Genomic DNA, 23,607 nt, shown 5'->3' with positions numbered 1-23,607 from the left:
AGTAAAATTTCACAGAAATGGGGTAGGATGTAGACCACTTCAGGAGCCCTTCTGTCATAATAAAATGTCAAATTTTCAGACTTTTAAATTTTGATGAGAAATGGCCATCTAATATGTCAATTTTTCAATAGGATTTTATTCGTATATTTTAATATAGACCATTTGGAGTTTTATTTGAATATGGTGCAGTGATTTTTCGTCCACAACATTTCAGATGTGCATTATTTCCTGTTCTCTCATACACACCTGATGCAATGGTGAGACTATAAGATTTTGAGGAGAAAACAAAATGCGTGACACTGATCTGTCCATAGTACAGACTTAAAAGACATGTGAAGTGAACGTAACATAATTAAAAATAGTTTTTTTAAATTCTCATTATCACCTTTGTTCAATTTCTCTCTTGATCCCTATCTCTCTTTTAGAAACAAATTATAACCTTTGCAAATACGTAAGGAAGACCGCGAAACCGTCCAATCATATAACGCAACCGATTTAAAGTGGACCGGAAATTTCGAATCGGAAGCTGCGAATCGGGAGCCAACTTTATTTTCTCGGAAGCATTACAGTTTTTCTCAAATTTTTACGCACTAAAACTGGAACTTTGCACACGATGGAGAAAACTTTAAGCTCATGTGTCAACAACAAAGACTATTTCTGCAAAACTCTAAGCACAATTCCTCTGTTTTTACTCAAATAGCAATTCTAAATCACATTTTTGCACAACTGTGCACACAAAATCTCATCATTTAGCACAATTTTCATAATCAAGCCTTGTTGGTTCACAGGGAAAACACTGACCTTCAAATGCCAAACTCTAAGTACCAATTGGTCTCACTCACGCCACACCTGCTCAAACTCAATTGGCTAAACTTTTCAATTATCTGTCAGAGCATAAAAGAGACCTCAGGTGACCTCTATTGTGTTGGAAAACAATGGAGCAACACGCAGCACAGAGAGGTAGAGGTAGAGGTAGAGGTAGAGGTAGAGGTAGAGGTAGAGGTAGAGGTAGAGGTAGAGGTAGAGGTAGAGGTAGAGGTAGAGGTAGAGGTAGAGGTGGACATGCACAAGGTGGACGAAGAAGAGGGAGATGAGCTAATATTTCAAATGAAATACGGTCAACTTTGGTTGATCACATATTTGTTTTTTGTTTTTTACAGCAGGCCTACAAACTACGATTTTTATTTTTGCAGTCTGCTGAACAAAGATTTATTTTACAGTAACAAATAAAGATTTGCTTTGTTACCTTTCTGAATTTGTTCATTGATTTCATATATGATAACAGATCATTACATCCATTGTCTAGACTGACGCAGTCTAAGCATGTTCTAGTCTTGAGATGACACAAATGTTATCTATTTTGGCAAAACTCATAATTGCACTGATAAGGAAAATGAAAAAACACTTCTAACAATGATCAGTATGACTCATGATGGAACCTGGGTTGTGAGTGCAGCCCAACTGGACCTCATTGGCAGGACAATACAGTAAATGTGCATTGTATCATACACAATAACAACAAAACTCAAAGTGATAACAGTTCACACACTTCGCTGTACTGTACTGAATTAGAATTAGGTTTACCTAGCAAATGCACTATTTTATATGATGATATATTTACTGTATTGTATCATGGCAACAGTCTTTATATTTACTGTAAAATTGCAGCCTATTTTGGGACCCCTCGCAAAGAAAACTAAGACTTCAAAAAAGGAGAAAAAATAAGCAATTTTTACACAATTTTATAACTTGAATATGTAACATGACCTCATGAGGCCAAAACATATATACAGTATTTTGATGGTTGTGTTTTCAAATTTATCGCACCAGTGTGAAATCAATGCTCAATAAGACCTATTCATATGAGACCTGTGTGAATCATTTTGATGGAAAAAGTCAGTTTTGAGAAGAGAGAACATGGTTTTGAATGCATGAATGCATTTTGCAAGAGATTTGTGTAGTTTTGGCAAAAGGTTAACTGTTGCTGTGCTTTGTGTGTAGAGTTTTGAGAAATTGAGCTATAGTTTCAGAAAACGTGTTTAAACAATTGAGAAAAACTGTAACTTTAAACGACCTTTACTTTAAACCTTTTGAAACCAAACACTTTCATTAGTGCCAAATGCACGCGTGTAGTTTACTCACCCAACAGGACGCAAAAACTTGCACATCTCATTTCCGGCTGGGAATCGCTACTGAGACATCTGATTAAAAATTCCTTAATTTAAACTCTCTCCAGTAAATCAGACGTCTTTTCTCCGCTGGCTAGCTTCGCATGCCTGGCTTAAGTTAACTTCGATACGCAGTTCTTCATACTATTAGACTGCTGATGCCTATCCCTGCCCAATCTAACTAAAAGGAATCACCTTGCCATCAACGGTTCGCCAGTTTGAAAGTGTGGTATTTGCGGTATCCTGCCTGCAGCAAGCTGGGAGAGAAGACCAGAAGCACCAGTGTTTCCTGTGGAATTGATCTCTTGGTGTGGTGGTGGGTGTCTGAAGGGGGTGTAGCAAAGGCGAAAAAGTTTATGACTATGAAAACATAACCTCTTGAGACTTCTTAAAGGTTTTTTTTTAAATATCTAAATCTATCTTTTAGCTCTGACGAGCTCTTGATACAAGGAATAGAAGTTTGCAAGAGCTAGAAAGTAGTTTTAGATGTACTTTAAAATCATAAAAGGTTTGTTAACCCTTGTATTGTTTGTAAATATTGAAGCAAAATAGGCCTGTATTTTGAGTTATGGTGGGGTGAGAACAATTAAAATAGCACATTGTCCATCTAGAAGTTCTATCTTCAAGAATAGAGGACTATATAATCAAAATTGATACTCAAGAAAAGTTACATATTGCACTTTTAAAGGGACATTCTTCTGATAAATTAACCCAATTACCATGACAAAACAGTACTTAGTTAGAATGTTTTATTTTTTTATTTACAGTTTTTTTTATTGCTAAGACACATTTAATGAAACAATTCCTCTTTTTCTCAGAACTATTAACACAATCCCAAAACTACACATCAATCAGCACAACCTCAAACATCCATGCCAAACTCAAATTATCTTCTCAAAAACATATACTCTTCCATCAAAATTAAACTTTGCCTTCAAATGGCACACATAAGCCATCGAAAACACAGACAATGTAGATTACCCATAACACACCAGTGAGATAAATTCAAAGCACTACTGCAAAAACCTTTTATAACAGTGCGTCAGGAGTTATTTTCTCCTGGTTATTCTACTTATTTTATGGTTTTCAGATTTTGATCTTTGCAATGTTACACTACTAACAAATGAGGGAGTGTGCAAATGTCCAAATATGTTATTTGTAGTACTGAAAAGTGATGCTGAGTGAAAAGTACTGTACAGTAACCACAACACAGTTGAAGGAACAAAAAAATGTAGTATTTTCCAAGGAGAGTAGCATTCATAAAAGGAACTCAGTATATGCAGCACTATAAACAAAAACAGCAATTAAATCTAAAGAACATATAGTCTGTAAATACACTTCAACATTACATAGACAGCATATCCTCTCACAGTAGTACAGCAGATACAATATGTAACATTACAGTAAATTATAGTACCTGTTTTCTTGTCTGAAAGTATGGACAATGGATGCCACTGTGAAACGATTCAAGTTTGGCTGAACTCTCTGTCCAGCTCCCCTCATCATCATACCATGCACTAGCACATGGTCAATCAAGGTGGCACATATTTCGTCTGGGACAAATTGTCTCCTGCCTCTTTGTCTCCTTTGTCTTCCTGATCTTTGGACAGCTTGTCCATTTTGAGGATCCATTGTTCAAAAGCACACAAGACGCAAACTGTGGCCCTATTTATTGATCCAGAGGTTGTGACCGGTGTGTAAACAATTTTGCTGCCAAGTATTTGCACCTAGAGAAAGGTGTGTTACCTGAGTTTAGGTTGTGATGACTTGAGTTAACTGTTTTGACTACTAGTGTTTGTTGCATGAGCACAGTGTGTAACCAGTGATTCATGAGAGCATTTGTTTGTAGAGATTTGCAGAAAAAGTTTAACAATTTGCAGCATGTGTTAAAACAAGTGAAAAGTGTTTATAGTTTTGAGAGATGTGTTGGTCCTCTGAGAACTGAAGTAATAATTTGAGAGTTTTTGCTAAAAGAACCAGTTTTAGTGTGTTAGCAATCGAGAAAAACTGTAACAATACAATTTGAGCTGGGTCCACATTCAAAGCCCTCTCTCTCTCACACTCAATGACAGAGTTTACATGCATTGTCCATGCAAAAAAAGTAAAAAGTGAGAAAAATGGCTTTAAAGATTCTGTTCTGTTACATTCTAATTCTACTGAGAAGCAAGACACAAAAATTTCCAAACTAACTTAGATGCTTGATGAATGTATTTTTTATTAGCTAGTGTTATCTGTATTCATTTCTGGACATTGCAGCAACTTGTGAGACTGCTCCTCTCGTTATAATCATAATCGTCATTAGAATGCAACCCTCTTTGTCAGCTGTAGCAACAGCCTAACTCAGTTTTGCTAGCTCACTACATTCACAAAACCTTAAAAATAAACACTTTCCCTTTCGTTTTCCTGGAAAAAACCCCCAAGTTAAAGTATGTAAATGGAAGTAGTTGAATCACATTTTAAATGCCCTAAAAAAATGTTTTAAAAATTCGCGCTGTTTTGGCGATTTGCCAACTATTTGCGGCCGCGACATCCGACGGGTTTCTCCAGGTCACCATTTTAATCAAATGTATTGTACCATTATAACAGCAGCTCTAGATATAAAAAAAATGGGGGCAGTATCCTACCTAGCTCAACTGGAACAGGATCCGCTTCGGCTCAAACAAACACTGTTTATTTTCAAATAACGTTACATATTTATCACATTTATTTTTTACTTGTCCGATCAGACAACTGCATGAGGCATTCCACTTGCCCGAACAGAGTTAGGATCCGCCAGTTGTCATCACCGAATGATAGTTAGCGCCAGTGCTTGAGATGGGCAGGAGCTGTCGGGACTTGTATATGAGTACCGACTCTTCTTCTGATTACCAACATTAATTTATTTTAAACAGTATGTATTTTGAGGAGTAGGTACAGGCACGTATTTTGGTCCAATTCAAACAATGGTTAACACTATGGTATTTTTGTAATATTTGAAGCGTCGCTACCTACCGTTTCGTTGTCTTTTGGTCGCTGAAGAAAAAAAGTAACGTTTTGACAGACAGTGTGACCTTCGCGCGCTGCAAATCTTCCGACCACCTCAGAAAGGAGCAAGCACTGAGCACGCGGCCGAGGCTTTTTGAAAATAAATATGTGGACGCGACAATATGGTTTTGAAAGCCCATTTAGGCAGAAATATTTAGACAGTTTAACATTTTTAATTTACGAATTTAATATATAGGCTATATACAGTATATATATATAATTTTTTATTTTATAATTTTTTTTATTTTATTTTAATTATTATTATTTTTATTATGGTGTGGCGGCAAGGATTTTGCCATGGCGCCACGCCACGGCAAAACCTTACCAGCGGAAACGTTGGGAAGCACGTTTTGTAGAAACAAGGATGAAACCTTAATTCATCTTTTTTGGGAATGTGCATATAGCAGTATGTTCTGAACTGATATAAATAACTTAATACACAGGAAAATCACCAATTTCAATGTGAAAAAAGAGCATGTATTTTTTGGAGTTACTACAAATGACCTTTAATGATGTCTATTCTTTGCACGTTATCAATCTAATGTTATTATTCGGTAAATATCATATACACACCAGCAAATTCTCTGCCCAAAGACCCAACTTCTTTGTATTCAGAGCCACGTTTAACCAATATATAGAAACTCTTAAATTGAGTAAACATTGGAAAGCCATTAAAACTCTAAAGATGTATGAACATTTATTTTTGTCTTCCTGACCATACTATGCTAAGCACCCGAGTTGTGTACTTTGCTTCGCTTGTATCCTGTATAATTGTATCATATTATATAAATGTAGTTGCAATTGCAATGTTCTGATCTTTGATCAATTAAAAAAAAAAAAAAAGTTCGCTGGAGTTAAGTTATTTCAGTTCTACGACGTGAAGAGAACGGAGTAAACAACCGAACTTTTTAAAGCGAAATTGATGGAGGTAGGTTTCTTGAACATACGAAGCTAAAGCCGAGATATATTAGTGTTTTATTACTTTCAATAATTAAAATATAACATATTAACAAGGAAGCTATTGTAATGGTTTGGTGAAGGGATACTGTCTGTAGAAACTTACGCAAATGTTTGCTACGTGTGTTAGCCTTGGTCATTGCTACTCGGTGTCGCTTGCGCAAATTATTGTTGAATGCGGGCGAATATATGACATGTTGAAGACTATCATAAGGTTAGCTAGGTGTTCTGTATATGCATTTTACAGCCTCGCCCCCGAAAACCTTTAATGCCCTTATAAGTAGTCATCCATTTATGATGCCAAAATGATGTTTCCTTAAACCGTTTTCTTTGTTTACATTGTACGGTGGCCGACAAGGGCAAAACTAGTGTTTTATGTGTTCTGCTCTCCTTTTCACCTCTCTTCACTTCCAGTTGTCCTCTCTCCACCTTCCTCTTATGCAATGTCCCCTCGCTGATCAATTAAGTATCCTATCACATGTTGAGACGATGTAGAGGAGAGAAAACTAAATACAATCAAAACACTCGGGTTTCCCGGAAAGTAGTTAGCTACCACTACGGACAACGTTAGCTAGAGTTAAATGCAAGACTTGGCACACAATGTTGTCGCTAGCAACCTCTTGTAGAAGTCAAAGTCTGTATCATGCCAATGATAGCTACGTAAATCTGTTGCTCTTTCATAATATTGTAAAAGACTAAGGCCAAATGTAAAAAAAAAAAAGAATACGTAGGCTACCTTTTTATGTAGCCTCTTTATTGTTTAATCTCTTTTTGTTCTCTTCTGGAGAACTTCGGTTGTGTTGACTGGATATGCAGCGTTTTTCTGTTGCATTTGTTGTCAGAGTTCGTGTGTTTTTGATTTTGCATCGTTTCTGTATTTGCAGCGTGTCTGCTGTTAATGTATTTGTTTTGTCTTTCTGCAGCACGTTTTTTCATTTGGAGCACGTTTCCGTTGTTGTATTTGTATTGGATTTTCGTATGTGTTTTTGAATTGGCATCGTTTCTCAAGCTGCAACACGTTTCTCCTAATGGAAATGTTTTGGGCCGTTGTAGCGTGTTTGCCCTTGTCCGCCACCGTAACATTGGCTATTTGTTTGTTGCACCACAGTGCCATTGTTTGGCGATACACTAGTTGGAAGCAGTATCTTGACATTTATTCTGCAGTAGTTTCCCCAATATCTTTGATTATCATATGTAGTCGTTGAATTAGTGGTTTTAATCCAAACTTAAAAGCTAGCAAGTGTATTTTTACTGTCTAAACAAATTATTAACCCCTTGCTGTGAAGTGAAATCAAGACCACTGTCCTTTTAATTGCAATTTGGAACACAAATGTTACTTGAAATAAAATTTTAATCTGTATCTGTTTTAGATGCATATATCCATCTGGAATGCTGGCTCTCCATCAATGAAGGAATGCAACACGTGCTGCCAACGCTTATTCCACTGCCCGCTGAGCCCAAACTTTGAACCATCAAAGGTGACAAATATTCAGAGGCATGTGAAATCACATGCAAAAAATGCTGTGCATTTCAAAGATATGCTGACATTAAACCCATATTCCTGTCTGTTTGAAATGACACCAATTCTGCCTAGTCTGTTCAAACTGGTGCCCGTTCTACTGTACATCTCCTTTGTAAGCTAAGCAGTTCCTGTCAGCTGACTACATCAGAATATGTACTATTGGCATTTTATGAGAGCTGAAAATGTACAACATTGTTAACCAGAAATTATATCTGGGTGGGTAAATTGATGGATATGCTGTAGAACATAGTTTGTAATTGATTTATAAGTATACCCATATATCCTGGGATTTCACTGATGGTTTCATTGTGGTACATATGGCACTGGCCTAATATGCATTCTGTGTTTGCAGTTTGCTTCTACCTGACCGCTTCCTGCATGTTAGCTGAGACAATCCTCTTGTCAGGGCAGATACCTACCTCCACCACTTTAAGAGCAAATCACCAAAAACTCTGTGTAGTCAGGTAAATTAATCCAACGTTTGTTTTACTCTGTTTTTGCAAAGCTTGACAATCCTCTTTAATATTATCTAAATGTAAAGCACTTGTGACCAGGGTTTTGAAAAGTGCAATACAAAATAAGTTGTCAGATTGTTTAAATATGTAAATGTATTAAATATTTAGACTGTCAAGCTCATGAAGCTGATAGCTTCGCATGCCTGGCTTAAGTTAACTTCGATACGCAGTTCTTCATACTATTAGACTGCTGATGCCTATCCCTGCCCAATCTAACTAAAAGGAATCACCTTGCCATCAACGGTTCGCCAGTTTGAAAGTGTGGTATTTGCGGTATCCTGCCTGCAGCAAGCTGGGAGAGAAGACCAGAAGCACCAGTGTTTCCTGCGGAATTGATCTCTTGGTGTGGTGGTGGGTGTCTGAAGGAGGGGGAGGGAGGGAGGGGGGTGTAGCAAAGCCAAAAAAGTTTAAGATTATGAAAACATAACCTCTTGAGACTTCTTAAAGGTTTTTTTAAAATATCTAAATCAACGTTTCCGCTGGTAAGGTTTTGCCGTGGCGTGGCGCCATGGCAAAATCCTTGCCGCCACACCATAATAATAAAAAAAATAATTAAAATAAAATAAAAAATTATAATATATATATATATATATATATATATATATATACTGTATATAGCCTATATATTAAATTCATAAATTAAAAATGTTAAACTGTCTAAATATTTCTGCCTAAATGGGCTTTCAAAACCATATTGTCGCGTCCACATATTTATTTTCAAAAAGAGCCTCGGCCGCGTGCTCAGTGCTTGCTCCTTTCTGAGGTGGTCGGAAGATTTGCAGCGCGCGAAGGTCACACTGTCTGTCAAAGCGTTACTTTTTTTCTTCAGCGACCAAAGGACAACGAAAAGGTAGGTAGCGACGCTTCAAATATTACAAAAATACCATAGTGTTAACCAGTGTTTGAATTAGACCAAAATACGTGCCTGTACCTACTCCTCAAAATACATACTGTTTAAAATAAATTAATGTTGGTAATTAAAAGAAGAGTCGGTACTCATATACAAGTCCCGACAGCTCCTGCCCATCTCAAGCACTGGCGCGAACTATCATTCGGTGATGACAACTGGCGGATCCTAACTCTGTTCGGGCAAGTGGAATGCCTCATGCAGTTGTCTGATCGGCTGTTCTTGCAAAGCTTGACAATCCTCTTTAATATTATCTAAATGTAAAGCACTTGTGACCAGGGTTTTGAAAAGTGCAATACAAAATAAGTTGTCAGATTGTTTAAATATGTAAATGTATTAAATCTTTAGACTGTCAAGCTCATGAAGCTGATAGCATCTGTTGTAACAAGTGGTTTTTGTCTCATTTTATTAAGCCTATTCAAATTTTGACATGTCTCATTGCTGCATAATTTCCTGAGGAATTATGATTCTTTGGTGTACAACTACATCTGAGATTTAAGTGTCCACAGTTATGACTCGATGTTTGATTGTGGTGAATCGTCATCCCCTTTTCGGCGACATGAAAGCGTATATTTAAATAGCGTTGGTGCATCTAATCCAGGAGTGAGATATATACTCGGGAGACTTCGGTAAGATTAAAATGAGTTTAATCAAAAATATTCACATTAGACATGAATAATTAAATTGTCATGAACTGATTAATCATTAGAAGTTATCAGTTGTATTCCCTGAGAAACACCAGACTCGTAAATGCACAAACAGGTGTGTCTCCAGAGAAGAGATGACAACTCCCTTTTAAGGTAAACATGGTATCGTAGATGCGAGGGTATCATAGTCACAGCATACCGAGACTTCTAAAACTAATTATAGGCCTACTGTAAGGCTACAGTGAATACATGTACATTTAAATAAACAGTAATCAAAATATGCATTATATATAATTTATACATGAAGCCAGCATTACGCCCGGCTTGTTATTAAGCTAGTACGGAGCACTAAGGGTGTTATCTTAACGTAGCTAAGTGCTGCGTTGTAACCAGACTTATCGACCGTTAATTAAAACGACTTGATATACAAGTGGTAACATCTTAAAAACCAACTCGTTTCCTAAATAAAGGAGGTCAGGTGACTTGAATTCGTGGTGTGCAGGTTACGCAATTTCCGTGTCCTTCCACTTTTTTCATTGGGTCCTTCACATGGAGGTCACGTGCTTCCTGTCCTCTCCGTGGAGATCGATAGTGGAGATGCTCCTGGTAGATTTGGGGTGTGGAGGTTACGCAATTTCCAGTCCTTCTGCTTTTTCATTGGATCCTCTACATGGAGGTCACGTGCTTCCGGTCCTCTCCTGGGAGATTCTCCTGGTGGAGATTCCCCAGCTTGCTGCAGGCAGGTTCTACTGCTTTATCATTGGATCCTCTACATGGAGGTCATGTGCTTCCGGTCCTCTCCATGGAGATTGATGGTGGAGATGCTCCTGGTCGATTTGGGGTGTGGAGTTACGCAATTTCCAGTCCTTCTGCTTTTTCATTGGGTCCTCTACATGGAGGTCACGTGCTTCCGGTCCTCTCCATGGAGATTCTCCTGGTGGAGATTCCCCAGCTTGATGCAGGCAGGTTCTTTTAACATACGCTGCGTGGTGGAAGCAGGCAACTTCCTGGACCCTACTCAAATGAATGAGACTAAAACTAAAAAGCCTGGTCTACGGGTAATGTCAAATAGCCTACAATTAAATCGCAATCGCTCAAACATGTAATCGTTATAATTGAGAGCTGTAACGTTACAATTCATCAGCATGGAAACGACAGTTGTCTAAGTCATCAGTGTAGAATTATAACGTTATGCTATGTCAATGTATTTAATATGCTGTATCAATATTTGTGTGTTCTTGTGAAAGCATGGACGCAATACATCCAGCCCCCAGAGGGGACTCTTTAGGAAGGTTCACTTACTGCTCAGCTCTCAGGACAAGTGCTGTTGACTACGCCGTCACTGACATGGACCCCTCTCCTCCACCAGCGCATTCACTGTCAGGCAACAAACCCCCATTTCAGGCCATAACAAATTCAGGATATTTCTGAAAAGAACTGGAGACTGCAGAAATTAATACACACAGCCCTGTAAGCTGTATAATCTTAACCAATCATACAGATGGGCTGAAACAAGTGCAGATAAATTCACCAAAGCAATGAGATCAACTGAGTTAATTGACTCTGTTAACATGTTCCTCAGTACTCATTACCAGAATAACACTGCAGGCTTAAATCGGGCTGTTACAAATATCAATTATTATCCTGACATCTGGAACTGGGGACTTTCTTTACAATTTATAAACGTGGAGACAAAGTAGACCCCAATAATTACAGAGGCATGTGTGTAAGCAGTACTCTGGGGAAACAGAGATGCACTTTCTCCTACATTGTAAAAATATTCAGAAACTAGGATAAATTATTTCAACAAGTTATCTCTGATTTTAAAAAACTTCAATTCACAAACCAAATGCGAATTTATAAATCCTGCAAGGAGAAGGGCCAACAGCTCCATTAGCAGCAAAGTACATCTCTGCCTGCAATAATTTGAGGGACAATTGTTGACCACCAAATTTATTAATTTAATTTATGAATTTATTATTATTCTTCATTTAATGTTTTTGGCATTTTTATTATTATTATTGTTATTATTCCTATAGTGTCTGTTGTCGTTAAACAGTTAGATGTAACAATTGTTTATGTTCAAGCTGTAGTGTCATTTGTATTTATACATGTACGCTTTGGCAATATTTACTAATGTATTTCATGCCAATAAAGCATTTACAATTTGAATTTGAATGACTGTGTGTGTGTGAGAGAGAGAGAGACCCCAAGGAATGGAAATAACAAGTAAATACACACAGACAAACTAAGTTCATAAAATAGATATTTTTTAACAATCCACAAGTCTCTATATCTATAAATGGAATAATTCACATCCATTCAATCTACAGGGTTGTCCATTGTCACCACTACTACTTAACCTAGCAGTAGAACCACAAGCCTGCAAAATCATAATGTCAGATTCCATCACTGGTTTATAAAATCAGCAATCAAGAACACAAACTATCCATGTATACAGATGACATAATATTGTATAAATCCAAGGTTTCAGAATCCAAACCTTCTCTATGTGCTTAGGAATCACAAACAATATAACAACTGCAAGGGGTACCAGCCTAATGGGGATAATGCAACAGACAGGCCTAATAGCAAAATGGCAACTCTAATCATGCCTCCGTCTTTCTGCTGCAGCGGAATATATACGCAGAAGATCGAAAACACGAAAGCAACAGTGAGCTCTCTGCAGCGCTGCTCAGAGGACGCGACCCCGGGACCCTGCCGGGTATTGTGATGTCACAATAGACTTAATTAGCGTTTGGATCGATACATGTGTGCAAAGCAGAAGAGTTGAACACAGCCCGACCAAAAGCCTTCAATAGAAACGTGAAAGATAAACTTCAACTGCGCGTTCAACTGCTTTCAAACCAGCCGACGGCTCCTTGTACAAAAAACCTGAACTTGAGAAAAGTATCAGGGCTGCCAAGCAACAGTACTAACAGAAACTAGAATGCCAGTTAAGTGCACAGGACCCTAGGCGACCGAGGAAAGGCTTATGAAACAACTGTTCTGTTCTCCCCACCGTCAAGGACATTTACCACTCCAGAGCGCGCTCACGTGCGCGCTCGGGATCGTGAACGACTCCAGCCATCCAGCCTCTGAGCTGTTTGCCCCCTTGCGGACAGGGAAACGATACCAGTCTATTAAGGCTACCACCAGCCGCATGCGCAATGGCTTCTTTCCACCATAAATAATTACCACAGAAGACTTGTACCTGAAAAATACTAAAATATAAACTAAAGCATTAGCTAACATATTAACGGGGGGGGGGGGGGGGTTCAGCATTTGCGTCTACTTATTGACTACATAATCCAGAAGCACTTTCAAAAACACAGAAAACGTCACGATTAGTCATCCCCAGAACCGTAATTAGTCCAAATTTACTGCGAACGTAAAACAAGGCATTGTCCCTTGTATTTTAATCATTACGGTTTGACCAACCGTGACGCAATATCTGTATTTTTGAAAGTGCTTCTGGGATATGTAGTCAATAAGTAAATGTGATTGCTGAAGGAGATCAGACGTTGGACTTCATTTCCCGAAAAGCCAATGTCGAAACGCCATGTTGTGTTCGACGGAAACTTGTAAATATTGTCACACAACGACAGTGCTCGATCGAAAGGTAAATACATTTTTGCTGCAGATCAATGTTAACTGTGCAAAGATTACCAGCCAACCTGAACTTTATTTTGAAAACAACACTTAGCTTTTATGTCTGATGATGTCCATACGTTGTCCAAACTTGCGAGAAACAGTTTGCGTCAATAATGAGCTTTGCAGATAACATTAACTAGATAGCAAACAAGCTAAGAAGCTAGCTAACGTTAGCAAATTAGTTTATTGTAAGCAGCCGTGTGACTCTCCTCCTGTTAATGTAGCTGATGTCTAGTGGTTCTTGTCACGTCTTGTCAAGTTTCTATGACGAAGTACCGTTATACTCCATCATAAATGTGTCTTACTTCCAGCGAACAGTTATATTATTTAAACATAGTCAACAGATGTTGAAATAATAGAACTGGTGGCAGTGTGCCACTTTATTCTCCTAGATGAACTTGGACAGGTGTTGATGAAGGGTGTCAAACCATTTTTTGTTATTATTACTGGGAGCATGTTCAAAGTAAAATTTACTTAGGGTAGTACACTACATGGCCAAAAGTATGTGGACCCCAGACATCCAACATCTCAGCCAAAATTACAGGCATTAATATGGAGTTGGTCCACCCTTTACTGCTAGAACAGCCTCCACTCTTCTGGGAAGGCTTTATGGTAGATGTTGGAGCATTGCTGCAGGGATTTGCTTCCATTCAGCCAGAAGAGCATTAGTGAGGTTCGGCACTGATTGGGCGATTAGGGTCCAACAATCAATATTTGGTGGAGTAACCCCGATTCTTCTTCAAAGTGATCTTACTGATTTTACTTACTGATGTAACTTTTTTCAGAGTTGTATTTGCTATTAGGCCTGTCTGTTGCATTATCCCCATTAGGTTCATACCTCTTTTAGTTGTATTGTGTATTGTTTGTGATTCCTAAGCCCAAAGAGATGGTTTGGATTATGAAATTTTGGATTTATACAATATTTTATAATATGTGTACATGGATAGTTTGTGTTCTTGATTGCTGATTTTAATGCTGGTGATGGAATCTCACATTATGATTTTGCAGGCTAGTGGTTCTACTCCTAGGTTAAGTAGTACTGGTGACAACGGACAGGACTGTTTTGTGCCTGGATGTAGATTGAATGAATGTGACTTTATGCTGTTTGTAGATATAGAGACTTGTGGATTGTTATATAAAATATTTATCTATTTTATGAACTTAGTCTGATTGTGAGTATATATTTGTTGTTATTTCTGTTCTATGGGGTCAAATGCTTTTTTAATGTCCAGGCCTCATACTGCTGCAGAAAGGTTACTGTTTTGTTTGCTGAATATGGTAGCACGAACACAAACACACACACACTCTCTCTCCTCTCTCACACACGCAGTCTCTCCCCTCTCTCTCTCTCTCTCTCACACACACACACATATATGTACATGCACACACACACAAGACTCTCTCTCTCTCACACACACACACACACCCATATATAGGCATTGCACACACACACGCATACATGCACGTAGTCGCGTACACACACACACACACACACACACAGTCTCTCCTCTCTCTTTCTTAATACACACACAGTCTCCTCTCTCACACACATAGTCTCTCTCTCTCACACACACACACTCACACAAATATGTACACCCACACACAGACACAGTCTCTTCTCTCTTTCAATTCAATTCAATTCGCTTTATTGGCATGACAAATTTGTACATTTGTATTGCTAAAGCTTGTAAGGTACAGCAATGTATATATATATAATAAATGAAATAATAATAATAATAATAATAAAATAAAAACAATAGAAGTAACAATAAACAGTAACAATAACTAACAGTAAAAAGTTGCAATAATAAATAAAAATAATCAGCATAACATAAGAATAGTAACACAGTAACAGATGTATTTCTGTGTGTGTACGGATGTGTGTGCGTGCGTGCGTGCGTGCGTGCGTGCGTGCGTGTGTAAATGTTTGTGTATAGGTAAATAGGTGTGGTGTTATGGTTGTGTTTCATCACTCACTGTCCCTCAGACTGTGGCAGGCAGCAAGAAACTGCGCTGCAAGTGTAGAGCACTCTGCTTTCCCCCCCAGGAGTAGTTTTAGTTTTGTTTGGTCAGGAAGGTTGTTGAAAAATGGGCAGAACCAGTTAAATTTAGGGAAGTAGATTTTTCTGATTTCTTTATATTTTTGTAATTTTGCTTTTGATAGGTTATAATTTGGTTGACTCTAATTGATTTTGTATCAATGTGCTGGTCCTGAGGCTGTGGGTTGTTAGTACTGGTGAGTGAACTAAGCGTCAGGACCAGCTGATAGAGGGGACTCTTTTCTTTGCTCAACTCTTGGCATTTCAGGGCTTTGTAATGGTATGAGTGGGGGTCACTATTTTTTAAATGTTTCCAAAATTCCAAATTTTTTCTTTTGAATTCTGATTAATAATGGATATTGGCCTAATTCTGCCCTGCATGCATTGTTTGTTGTTTTTCTTTGTATATGCAAGATGTTCTTGCAGAACTCTGCATGCAGGGTTTCAATAGGGTGTTTGTCCCATTTTGCAAAGTTTTGATTTGAAAGTGGACCCCACACTTCACTGCCACACTTCACTCTCTCTCTCTCTCTCTCTCTCTCTCTCTCTCTCTCACACACACACACACACACACACACACACACACAGTCTCCTATCTAACACATAAAGTCTCTCCTCTCACACACACACACACACACATACACACACACACAGTCTCTCCTCTTTCTCTCTCTCTCTCTCTCTCTCTTTATCTCTCACACACACACAACACACACACACATAGTCTCTCCTCTCTCTCACACACACACACACACACACACAGAAACAAACACCCACAGAACAACAGTTCACCAGGGCAGCTCTAGCAGGGCAGAAATTCGACAAACTGACTTGTTGGAAAGGTGGCATCCTATGACAGTGCTACGTTGAACGTCACCGGGCTCTTCAGTTCAACCCGTTCTACTGCCAGTGTGTGCCTATGGAGATTGCATGGCTGTATGCTTGATTTCGTGCATTTGTTAGCAATGGGTGTGGCTGAAGCAGTCGAACCCACTCATTATAAGGGGTGTCCACATACTTTTGGATTCTGGATTTGATTTATTAATATGACAGAAGGGCCACCACCTTCGATCCGTGCTGGAGGACGTGTACAGAGACAATAGGTACAGTCGTAAGGGTGTTGTAGTTTGTACAAAGTCCCAGATTCACTGTCACCAGTTCTGCTAGCTCTCCTGTGCCTGGGGAGAGGACGGGGCAATGCCACTCCCCTGTCCCTTGGGGGGGAGGGGGGGTGATTGGTGGTGGTGGGGGCTTCAGTGCTTCTCTGGCCATTTGGACAATTAGAACGTAGCGTGAAATGTGAGCTTTTCTCAGGAAGGCGATTGGGGAAACCCCAGAGAAACATTTGGGGAGAGCTGCTTAATAGAGTCCTGGAAGCCATAGAAGTCATTTCCCTGTGTAAAAATCTGCACATGTTCTTTATCAGAACAGATACTGATGCCGAGCCAGTGTGTCTGTTTTATGTTGTGTTCAGCCATAGCCAGTAGAACTGAGATTATCCCTGAGGGCAAATTGTGGGTAATAGGAATATGTAACAAATTTTAGTGATTTTAAGCATCCCCCCCTTTTTTCTCTCCAGCTTGTCTGCAGCCCAACAAGCTGATCAGGGTAGCACTGTGGCTGTCTAACAGATGGGCTGACCATGCAGGAAGTCCCCAGATGGAGGCGCTGTGTAAGCATGAGTTTGGTTTTGTTTGTTTTTGTTTCTATGCACCAGATTTGGTGTATATTAGTGCATTACTACTGCCAGTCTTACATACTGCTACCTTTCTGCAATCAAATGAGTTCATTTGATTGCGTAGCAGTATGGGGGACTGTCAGTAGTAATGCACTAATGGAGAGTGGGGCCCAGTCAAATTTTTTTTTTTTTTTTACCTTCAGAAAATTTTGAAATTTGCAAAAAAATATTATAACCCCCCATGTTGTATTCTTGGAATTTTCAGGGGGCCAGATTGCCTACCCCTCCACTCACACCACACACACACCTCCCCCACCCTTGGGGACCACCGACGTTGCTCAGGTGCGGTCTCGGGGAATCGAACCATCAACCTCTACCTCCTGAGGATCGGTCCAGCCCCCTACGCCACGGAATCCTTCGCATTTATCGTTCATTTTTTTGTGCACTTACACAGCACAACGGACAAAAGCTGCGCAAACTGAAAAGGGGAAAGCAGGGCTTGAACCGCTGATCTTGGTAGTGGAAAACGAGAACCATTCCTCTACACCACTGTAACTTTGACATTTTTTCTGTTTTTCCTGCAGTGACATGAAGACAGTCAGACCTCAGAAGTAGAAACTGAAGGGACGGACCGGGATTCGAACCCTAAAGCTCAGCGTTCCGAGCATCGGACAATACCTTTACGCCACCGTCATGTTAGCGGTTGCGCGGCTGCAGAAGTGGCCTGATGATGAGACAACCCACGTATAAGCGAAACAAAGACAAAGGGGGGTTCGAACCCCCAACCTCTGCGTCCGTAGGCAAAGACAATACCGTTGCGCCACCTTCTCTTCTGTGAATCGGCTGGCTCTTCTATGGGTAGAAGAAGATGACGCAACAGAACTATTTCCCAAAAAAAAAAGAAAAAAGCTGGAACCCCCCCGGCCGTGGCTGGCTCAAATCTGCTGGGCGTGATGCAGTGACTGGAAGCTGATGGGAAACGCCACTGTTAAAAAAATTACGTGAGGCTTGAACCCTGAAGCTTCTGGTCTTGAGACCAGGTCCCTAACCACTACACCACAGTGGTTTTGTTGTGTTGAAGGCTGATTCAGTGGATATAAGACTTTGATATCACAGAAACTTTGCCTTCATCTACTAACTTCGGACCTGAAGGCGATGAACCTTGTTACCTATGTCTTACAGCCGGTTCTTAGAGCCACAGCAGAGCGGTGAGTTAGGGGAAGCACCAGACAGACAGAACAGAAGGGGGATTGAACTTGCTACCTTGGGCTTTGTGGAACAGGGTACTCTGTCTTGCGCCACGAAGCCCTTCAAGAGTTCCTGGGTGCTCATTAGTGAACTTATTCTCAGACCCATCAGAAATAAACAGGAAGAGCTCAGCTTTGAATCACACAGATCCAGATTAGGTGCTCTCCTAAAATGAACTCTAAGAAACTGCGGCAAAATATAAACTGACACTCTAACATATTTTGGCTTCTTTAAATAAAGCTTTTGATTCATTGAAGGAATTCCTTTGCATTTGTGATTTATAATTAGAACAACAGGTGACTGACAAGTCCTGTTCAAACAGATGACCTAATTAAAGGTGTAATGTTGTTGCATCTTATAGGTGTGCCTGAAAGTAATTAGTTGGTTACATTTTTTATACCTTTGAATGTTTTCTTTCACAAAGATGAAAAATGAGATTTAATTTAAACACTCATATTCTGTTTTTATAAACTGCAGTGGATATGTATTGGGGACAGCGCTTGTAAATGCATTTTATTTTCTTTTAAATAATGAAATAAAATTAATTGTGTTTTGGAATTTTATTCTGCAATTCCATTTCAGTCTTGAAAGTTGTGCTGCCATTGCTGAATAAAAATAATGCACAATAAGAACAGTGAGTTTTGGTTTCAGTAGATCTTTATTATCCCCAGAGGGCAACTTGTGTGCAGCATTAAAATCCACATACATTTAATAACCATACAAAAAATCGACTTGTACATTGCAACATTTTTTAAATCGGATTTCCTCTGCTGTAATACCATTTTCTGTCCAGCAGAGGGAGGCAAACTCCTGACATTACATTGCATTATTCGGCAGACGTTTTTATCCAAAGTGACGTACAATAAGTGCATAAAGAAGGTCATTGGAACAACTACAAAACACAGATCCAATAAGGCACAATACTCATTTTGTAACAGTTATTCATAGCCATGAACACATTAAGTCCAGTTCACACATTAAACATTACTCTGACCTAACCTCTGCTAAGTAAAACTAGGAGGCATGACAAGCTACAACATCAAGATAATGATACAAAGTACAGTATAAGTGCTGGATGGCGGTACAGGTAACATGAAATTGGCACAGGAGGTACATGTGTAGCATAAAAGAGGGGAATTTAAGTGAAAAAATTATCCCAGATTCATCCGAATGGCAGGGGTGCAAGTGGCGCTGTTTCCACAGAGCGGAGTGGTCGAGCTGGCGTGTAGGATTGAATCATGTCCTGTAAGTAGCCGGGGGCCGTCCTGTTGGCTGCAGGGTAGGCGAGGATCTGGACTTTGAACCTGGTCCTGGCAGCGACCGGTAGCCAGTGGAGTGAACTCAGCAGAGGAGTGACTTGGGATAACTTGGGAAGGTTGAAGGCGAGTCGGGGAGCAGCATTCTGAATCGGGACATGTGAAGCCCAGCACCGATGCCTCCGAAGCACTCCCCTCAGCTCCTTTAAAAAAAGAAGGGACCAGTTAAAACCATTTAAATTGATAATCAAACCAATATATGTAAAGCGAGATGCATGTATACTGTATTTTGGTACAATCTATGTATTAGGCTATGTATAGTTTTGTTTTTAGTCACACACTAAACAGAGGTAAACCAGTAGAATGTGTGTGTTTTTACTACCATGGAGAAGTGAAGACCGTAAACTTAATCCTTAACATGCATGTGATTTACAGCAATGTGCATGCAAACACCACGAAAATTGGAAGCAATCAGTTTTTAGCAATAGTCCGATTAAGTATCTGCATGGTTCACAACAACACGATTTCTCTAATACCTGGGTTTTACATGGATTCTTTTAATAATCATGTAAGGCCAATTAGTTGTGTCCAAAAATAATTGCTTCACATCGCTCTGCGTTTTGCTTCCGCCTCTTCGCTTGGTTTGATACTGGTTTGTTAAACTTCCACACGCGTTACTGCCCCTCTGCTGGTCGTTAAAAAAAATTCACAACTGATCCTCAGATGCATCCGTGCAAGTCTGGTTGCATACAAACAAATCCAAAGCTTTCCTTTCAAATAGTTACCGCTTATTCTTATCTGAACCAAGAAACGTTTCAAAAGAAACTCCTAATTCTGAAATAAAGTTGAATACCATCTTACTTTCCTGTATTTTACATTATAATAACATGTTGAATCGTCGCAGGCATGCCACACGCTCATACCCACCTGAGTGTTTCCCTACCATCTTTAAACATCGATTAAAACCACAGTACCTCAGACTTAATCATGCTGGTTTAACTGTACTTGATCCTTACCCCCTGCATAAAGATATAAAAACAACATCCAGGTCACTGCGTCTGGTGAACTTCCGCATATGCAGTTTTAAAATGTCAAAATTTAAAGCCGACTTTCCTACGTTCATGTGCACACACAAATCGAAAATTTACGCAAACATATCGGAGTTAATGTAATGTTTTCTCAGATTCTTACCATATCCGATTAAGGTAACAAACAGGCGTTTACATCAAACCTTCCATAGCCGGATTATTGCCTCAATCGTATTAAAACCGAATTGTGCCTAAACGTAGCCGAGAGCTGTGTTTTCCTGTGCTTTAATGGTGATTGATGACAGGTGCGCGGACAGCCGCCTGTTGCAGGTGCGTTTTATGTCCACAAGAGGGAGCCATCTTACCTATTCGTATATACAGTTGAAGCCAGCCATCGTTAATAAAATAATTAATGAAATGTCATACAACACTGTACTTAATAATAATTAATAAATAATTATTTCAATTAGCGCACCAGCTGATCACACAAAACTGCAAGAATCTCTCATACAAATAAGATGCGCTGCATATGAACAAATGAGATGGCAATAGGCAAGGGTTTTAATATTACATGATTAATCACTGCTTCCTGTGGTGGACAGGGCTGAGATTTCTGATGACTCATCCCGATTAATCTGGACATACCGATTGGCTCAAGGGCTGCGATTATTTGGCTTTACTGAACAACGCCCAGCCGGACCAGTACCATCCACAGGGCATTTTTGCCTTGTCGTGGTCCTGTGTTCACAGTCAAAGAAGTTTGCTACGTTCAGCAAAAATCTTAAATGTTTGCTGCCATTTAGGTTGGAATTCCAGGGGTGTCAATGTCCAGGGATGCCAGGAATCAGCCAATGATGCATTTACACGTTCATTAAGCATGTAAAGAATCACCATGGTAACAGCTTGCAGGGGGACTGAACCAAGATCTTTGTTGAGGATGAAACCCTTGTACACTGTGTGATGTGCCTTCGCTAAGTACCTCTATTAAGATAATTACCCTTTCAACAGAGATACCTGGGTTCATAACGTTGCTGTACTGGAGTGTTTTTCCTCGTTGACATTTAAGACTGTAGACTTAACTTAGAAGTCTGGATCACTGGTCTTAGGTGCCAAATGCCACAGCTGGTTAAAAAGAGTCTTGTATAGTAATAATCACAGCTTAGTGATGACAAAGAATTTGCATACTGATTAACAGTATCGGTGGGTGGAGGACCAAAATGTGCCTAGGTGCTTGAAAACATTTCCGATTGCTTTCATGAGGAAAATGTTTATCTTTGACAAACAGGTCATTGAGCATAGAGTTCTGGAGCACCTCAGAGAGTGCATGCACTAGCATTCCCCCCAATCCACTAACCGTGGATACCATTGGTGCTCAAGTTGGGTGATTAGTGCCTGTCTCTCACTCAATCCAGCTCGGCCATCAGTACATTTGAGAGACAGAGATTAATCACACTCCTTGAGTGGGAATTGAACCCACATTTTCAGGCTGGGAAATACCAGCGCATTTACCCTCTGAGCCACCCCAGAACTCTGAAAGCACTCTCTCATGCATCATAGTTAAGTCTACAATCAGTAATGTCAAAGTGAAACAACAGTGTAAGGCCTGCAGGGGGACTGAACCAAGATCTTTGTTGAGGATGAAACCCTTGTACACTGTGTGATGTGCCTTGGCTAAGTACCTCTATTAAGATAATTACCCTTTCAACAGAGATACCTGTGTTCATAACGTTGCTGTACTGGAGTGTTTTTCCTCGTTGACATTTAAGACTGTAGACTTAACTTAGAAGTCTGGATCACTGGTCTTAGGTGCCAAATGCCACAGCTGGTTAAAAAAAGTCTTGTATAATAATAATCACAGCTTAGTGATGACAAAGAATTTGCATACTGATTAACAGTATCGGTGGGTGGAGGACCAAAATGTGCCTAGGTGCTTGAAAACATTTCCGATTGCTTTCATGAGGAAAATGTTCATCCATGACAATCAGGTCATTGAGCATAGAGTTCTGGAGCACCTCAGAGAGTACATGCACTAGCATTCCCCCCAATCCACTAATCATGGATACCATTGGTGCTCAAGTTGGGTGATTATTGCCTGTCTCTCACTCAATCCAGCTCGGCCATCAGTACATTTGAGAGACAGAGATTAATCACACTCCTTGAGTGGGAATTGAACCCACATTTTCAGGCTGGGAAATACCAGCGCATTTACCCTCTGAGCCACCCCAGAACTCTGAAAGCACTCTCTCATGCATCATAGACAAGTCTACAATCAGAAAAGTCAAAGAGGAAAAACATGTAAGGCCAGCAGGGGGACTGAACCAAAATCTTCACCTTAACAGACGTAGTGGAGACACATCACATAGTGTGCAAGGGTTTCTTCCTCAACAAAGATCTTGGTTCAGTCAATGATCTGAAATGGCAGAAGGAATTAAACAGTATTAGCTTGATACATCACCAGCGAGTCATAAACTGGGGTAGGTACCCCAGCACAGGGCCAACTTGTCCCCATGTGAAGACACTCACTTGTCCATAATAAATATTCAGATATGTGCGTGTTATCCTTAATTTCTTACACTCTAAATATCTTTGTTTAACACATCATAACTGTGTCCTTTCCAGATTCAGGAACTCCACTGCAGTTTATTAATATTCCACATTAAACATTTGTGAACAAATTATTATTCATAAATATTTATGTTCTGGGTTTTGCACAGAAATGCATCAACAATCCATTTGAAAAAAAAATGCAAAAAAGGAACGAACCTTCTTTTTCAACATTTAACTCTGATATTTCTATGAACTTCTATTTTTAGACCACAAGATGGCAGTATAAGACCACAAATGACCAAAAAACAAAAAAACAAAGGCTCTTCCTAGGAAACTCTGTGTATGCTAGGTCCTAGGAAACTGTATGCTGGGTTTTTTTTTCCAGCCACAATTGCAATCCCAGAATTAACAAGATGT

General features: G+C 39.5%; 1 protein-coding gene and 1 long non-coding RNA gene across 4 annotated transcripts in view; one reads left to right on the top strand and one right to left on the bottom strand.

Annotated features, from left to right (window-relative positions):
• The window catches only part of LOC118219213, a 155,857-nt gene extending 153,649 nt beyond the window's left edge, over nucleotides 1-2,208 (bottom strand). The window contains exon 1 of the mRNA XM_035402209.1: nucleotides 2,143-2,208. Within this exon, the coding sequence (XP_035258100.1) occupies nucleotides 2,143-2,173 (31 nt within the window). The 5' untranslated portion in view covers nucleotides 2,174-2,208. The remainder of the gene's footprint in view (nucleotides 1-2,142) is intronic.
• Nucleotides 2,209-8,908: 6,700 nt separating this feature from the next.
• Nucleotides 8,909-18,997, top strand: LOC118218860. Of its 3 annotated transcripts, none has more exons than XR_004763564.1 (3): nucleotides 8,909-9,036; nucleotides 17,013-17,105; nucleotides 17,696-18,997. It is a non-coding gene; the product is annotated as an uncharacterized LOC118218860 (long non-coding RNA). The 3 variants fall into 3 exon arrangements; XR_004763563.1 differs by lacking the exon at nucleotides 8,909-9,036 and adding an exon at nucleotides 13,263-13,362; XR_004763565.1 differs by lacking the exon at nucleotides 8,909-9,036 and adding an exon at nucleotides 16,514-16,536.
• Nucleotides 18,998-23,607: the final 4,610 nt, after the last annotated feature.

Source organism: Anguilla anguilla, chromosome 19 (genome assembly GCF_013347855.1).
Source record: "Anguilla anguilla isolate fAngAng1 chromosome 19, fAngAng1.pri, whole genome shotgun sequence".
NCBI lineage: Eukaryota > Metazoa > Chordata > Actinopteri > Anguilliformes > Anguillidae > Anguilla > Anguilla anguilla.
Note: the sequence above shows the minus strand (reverse complement) of the source record. Positions and strands in the feature narration are given on the sequence as shown.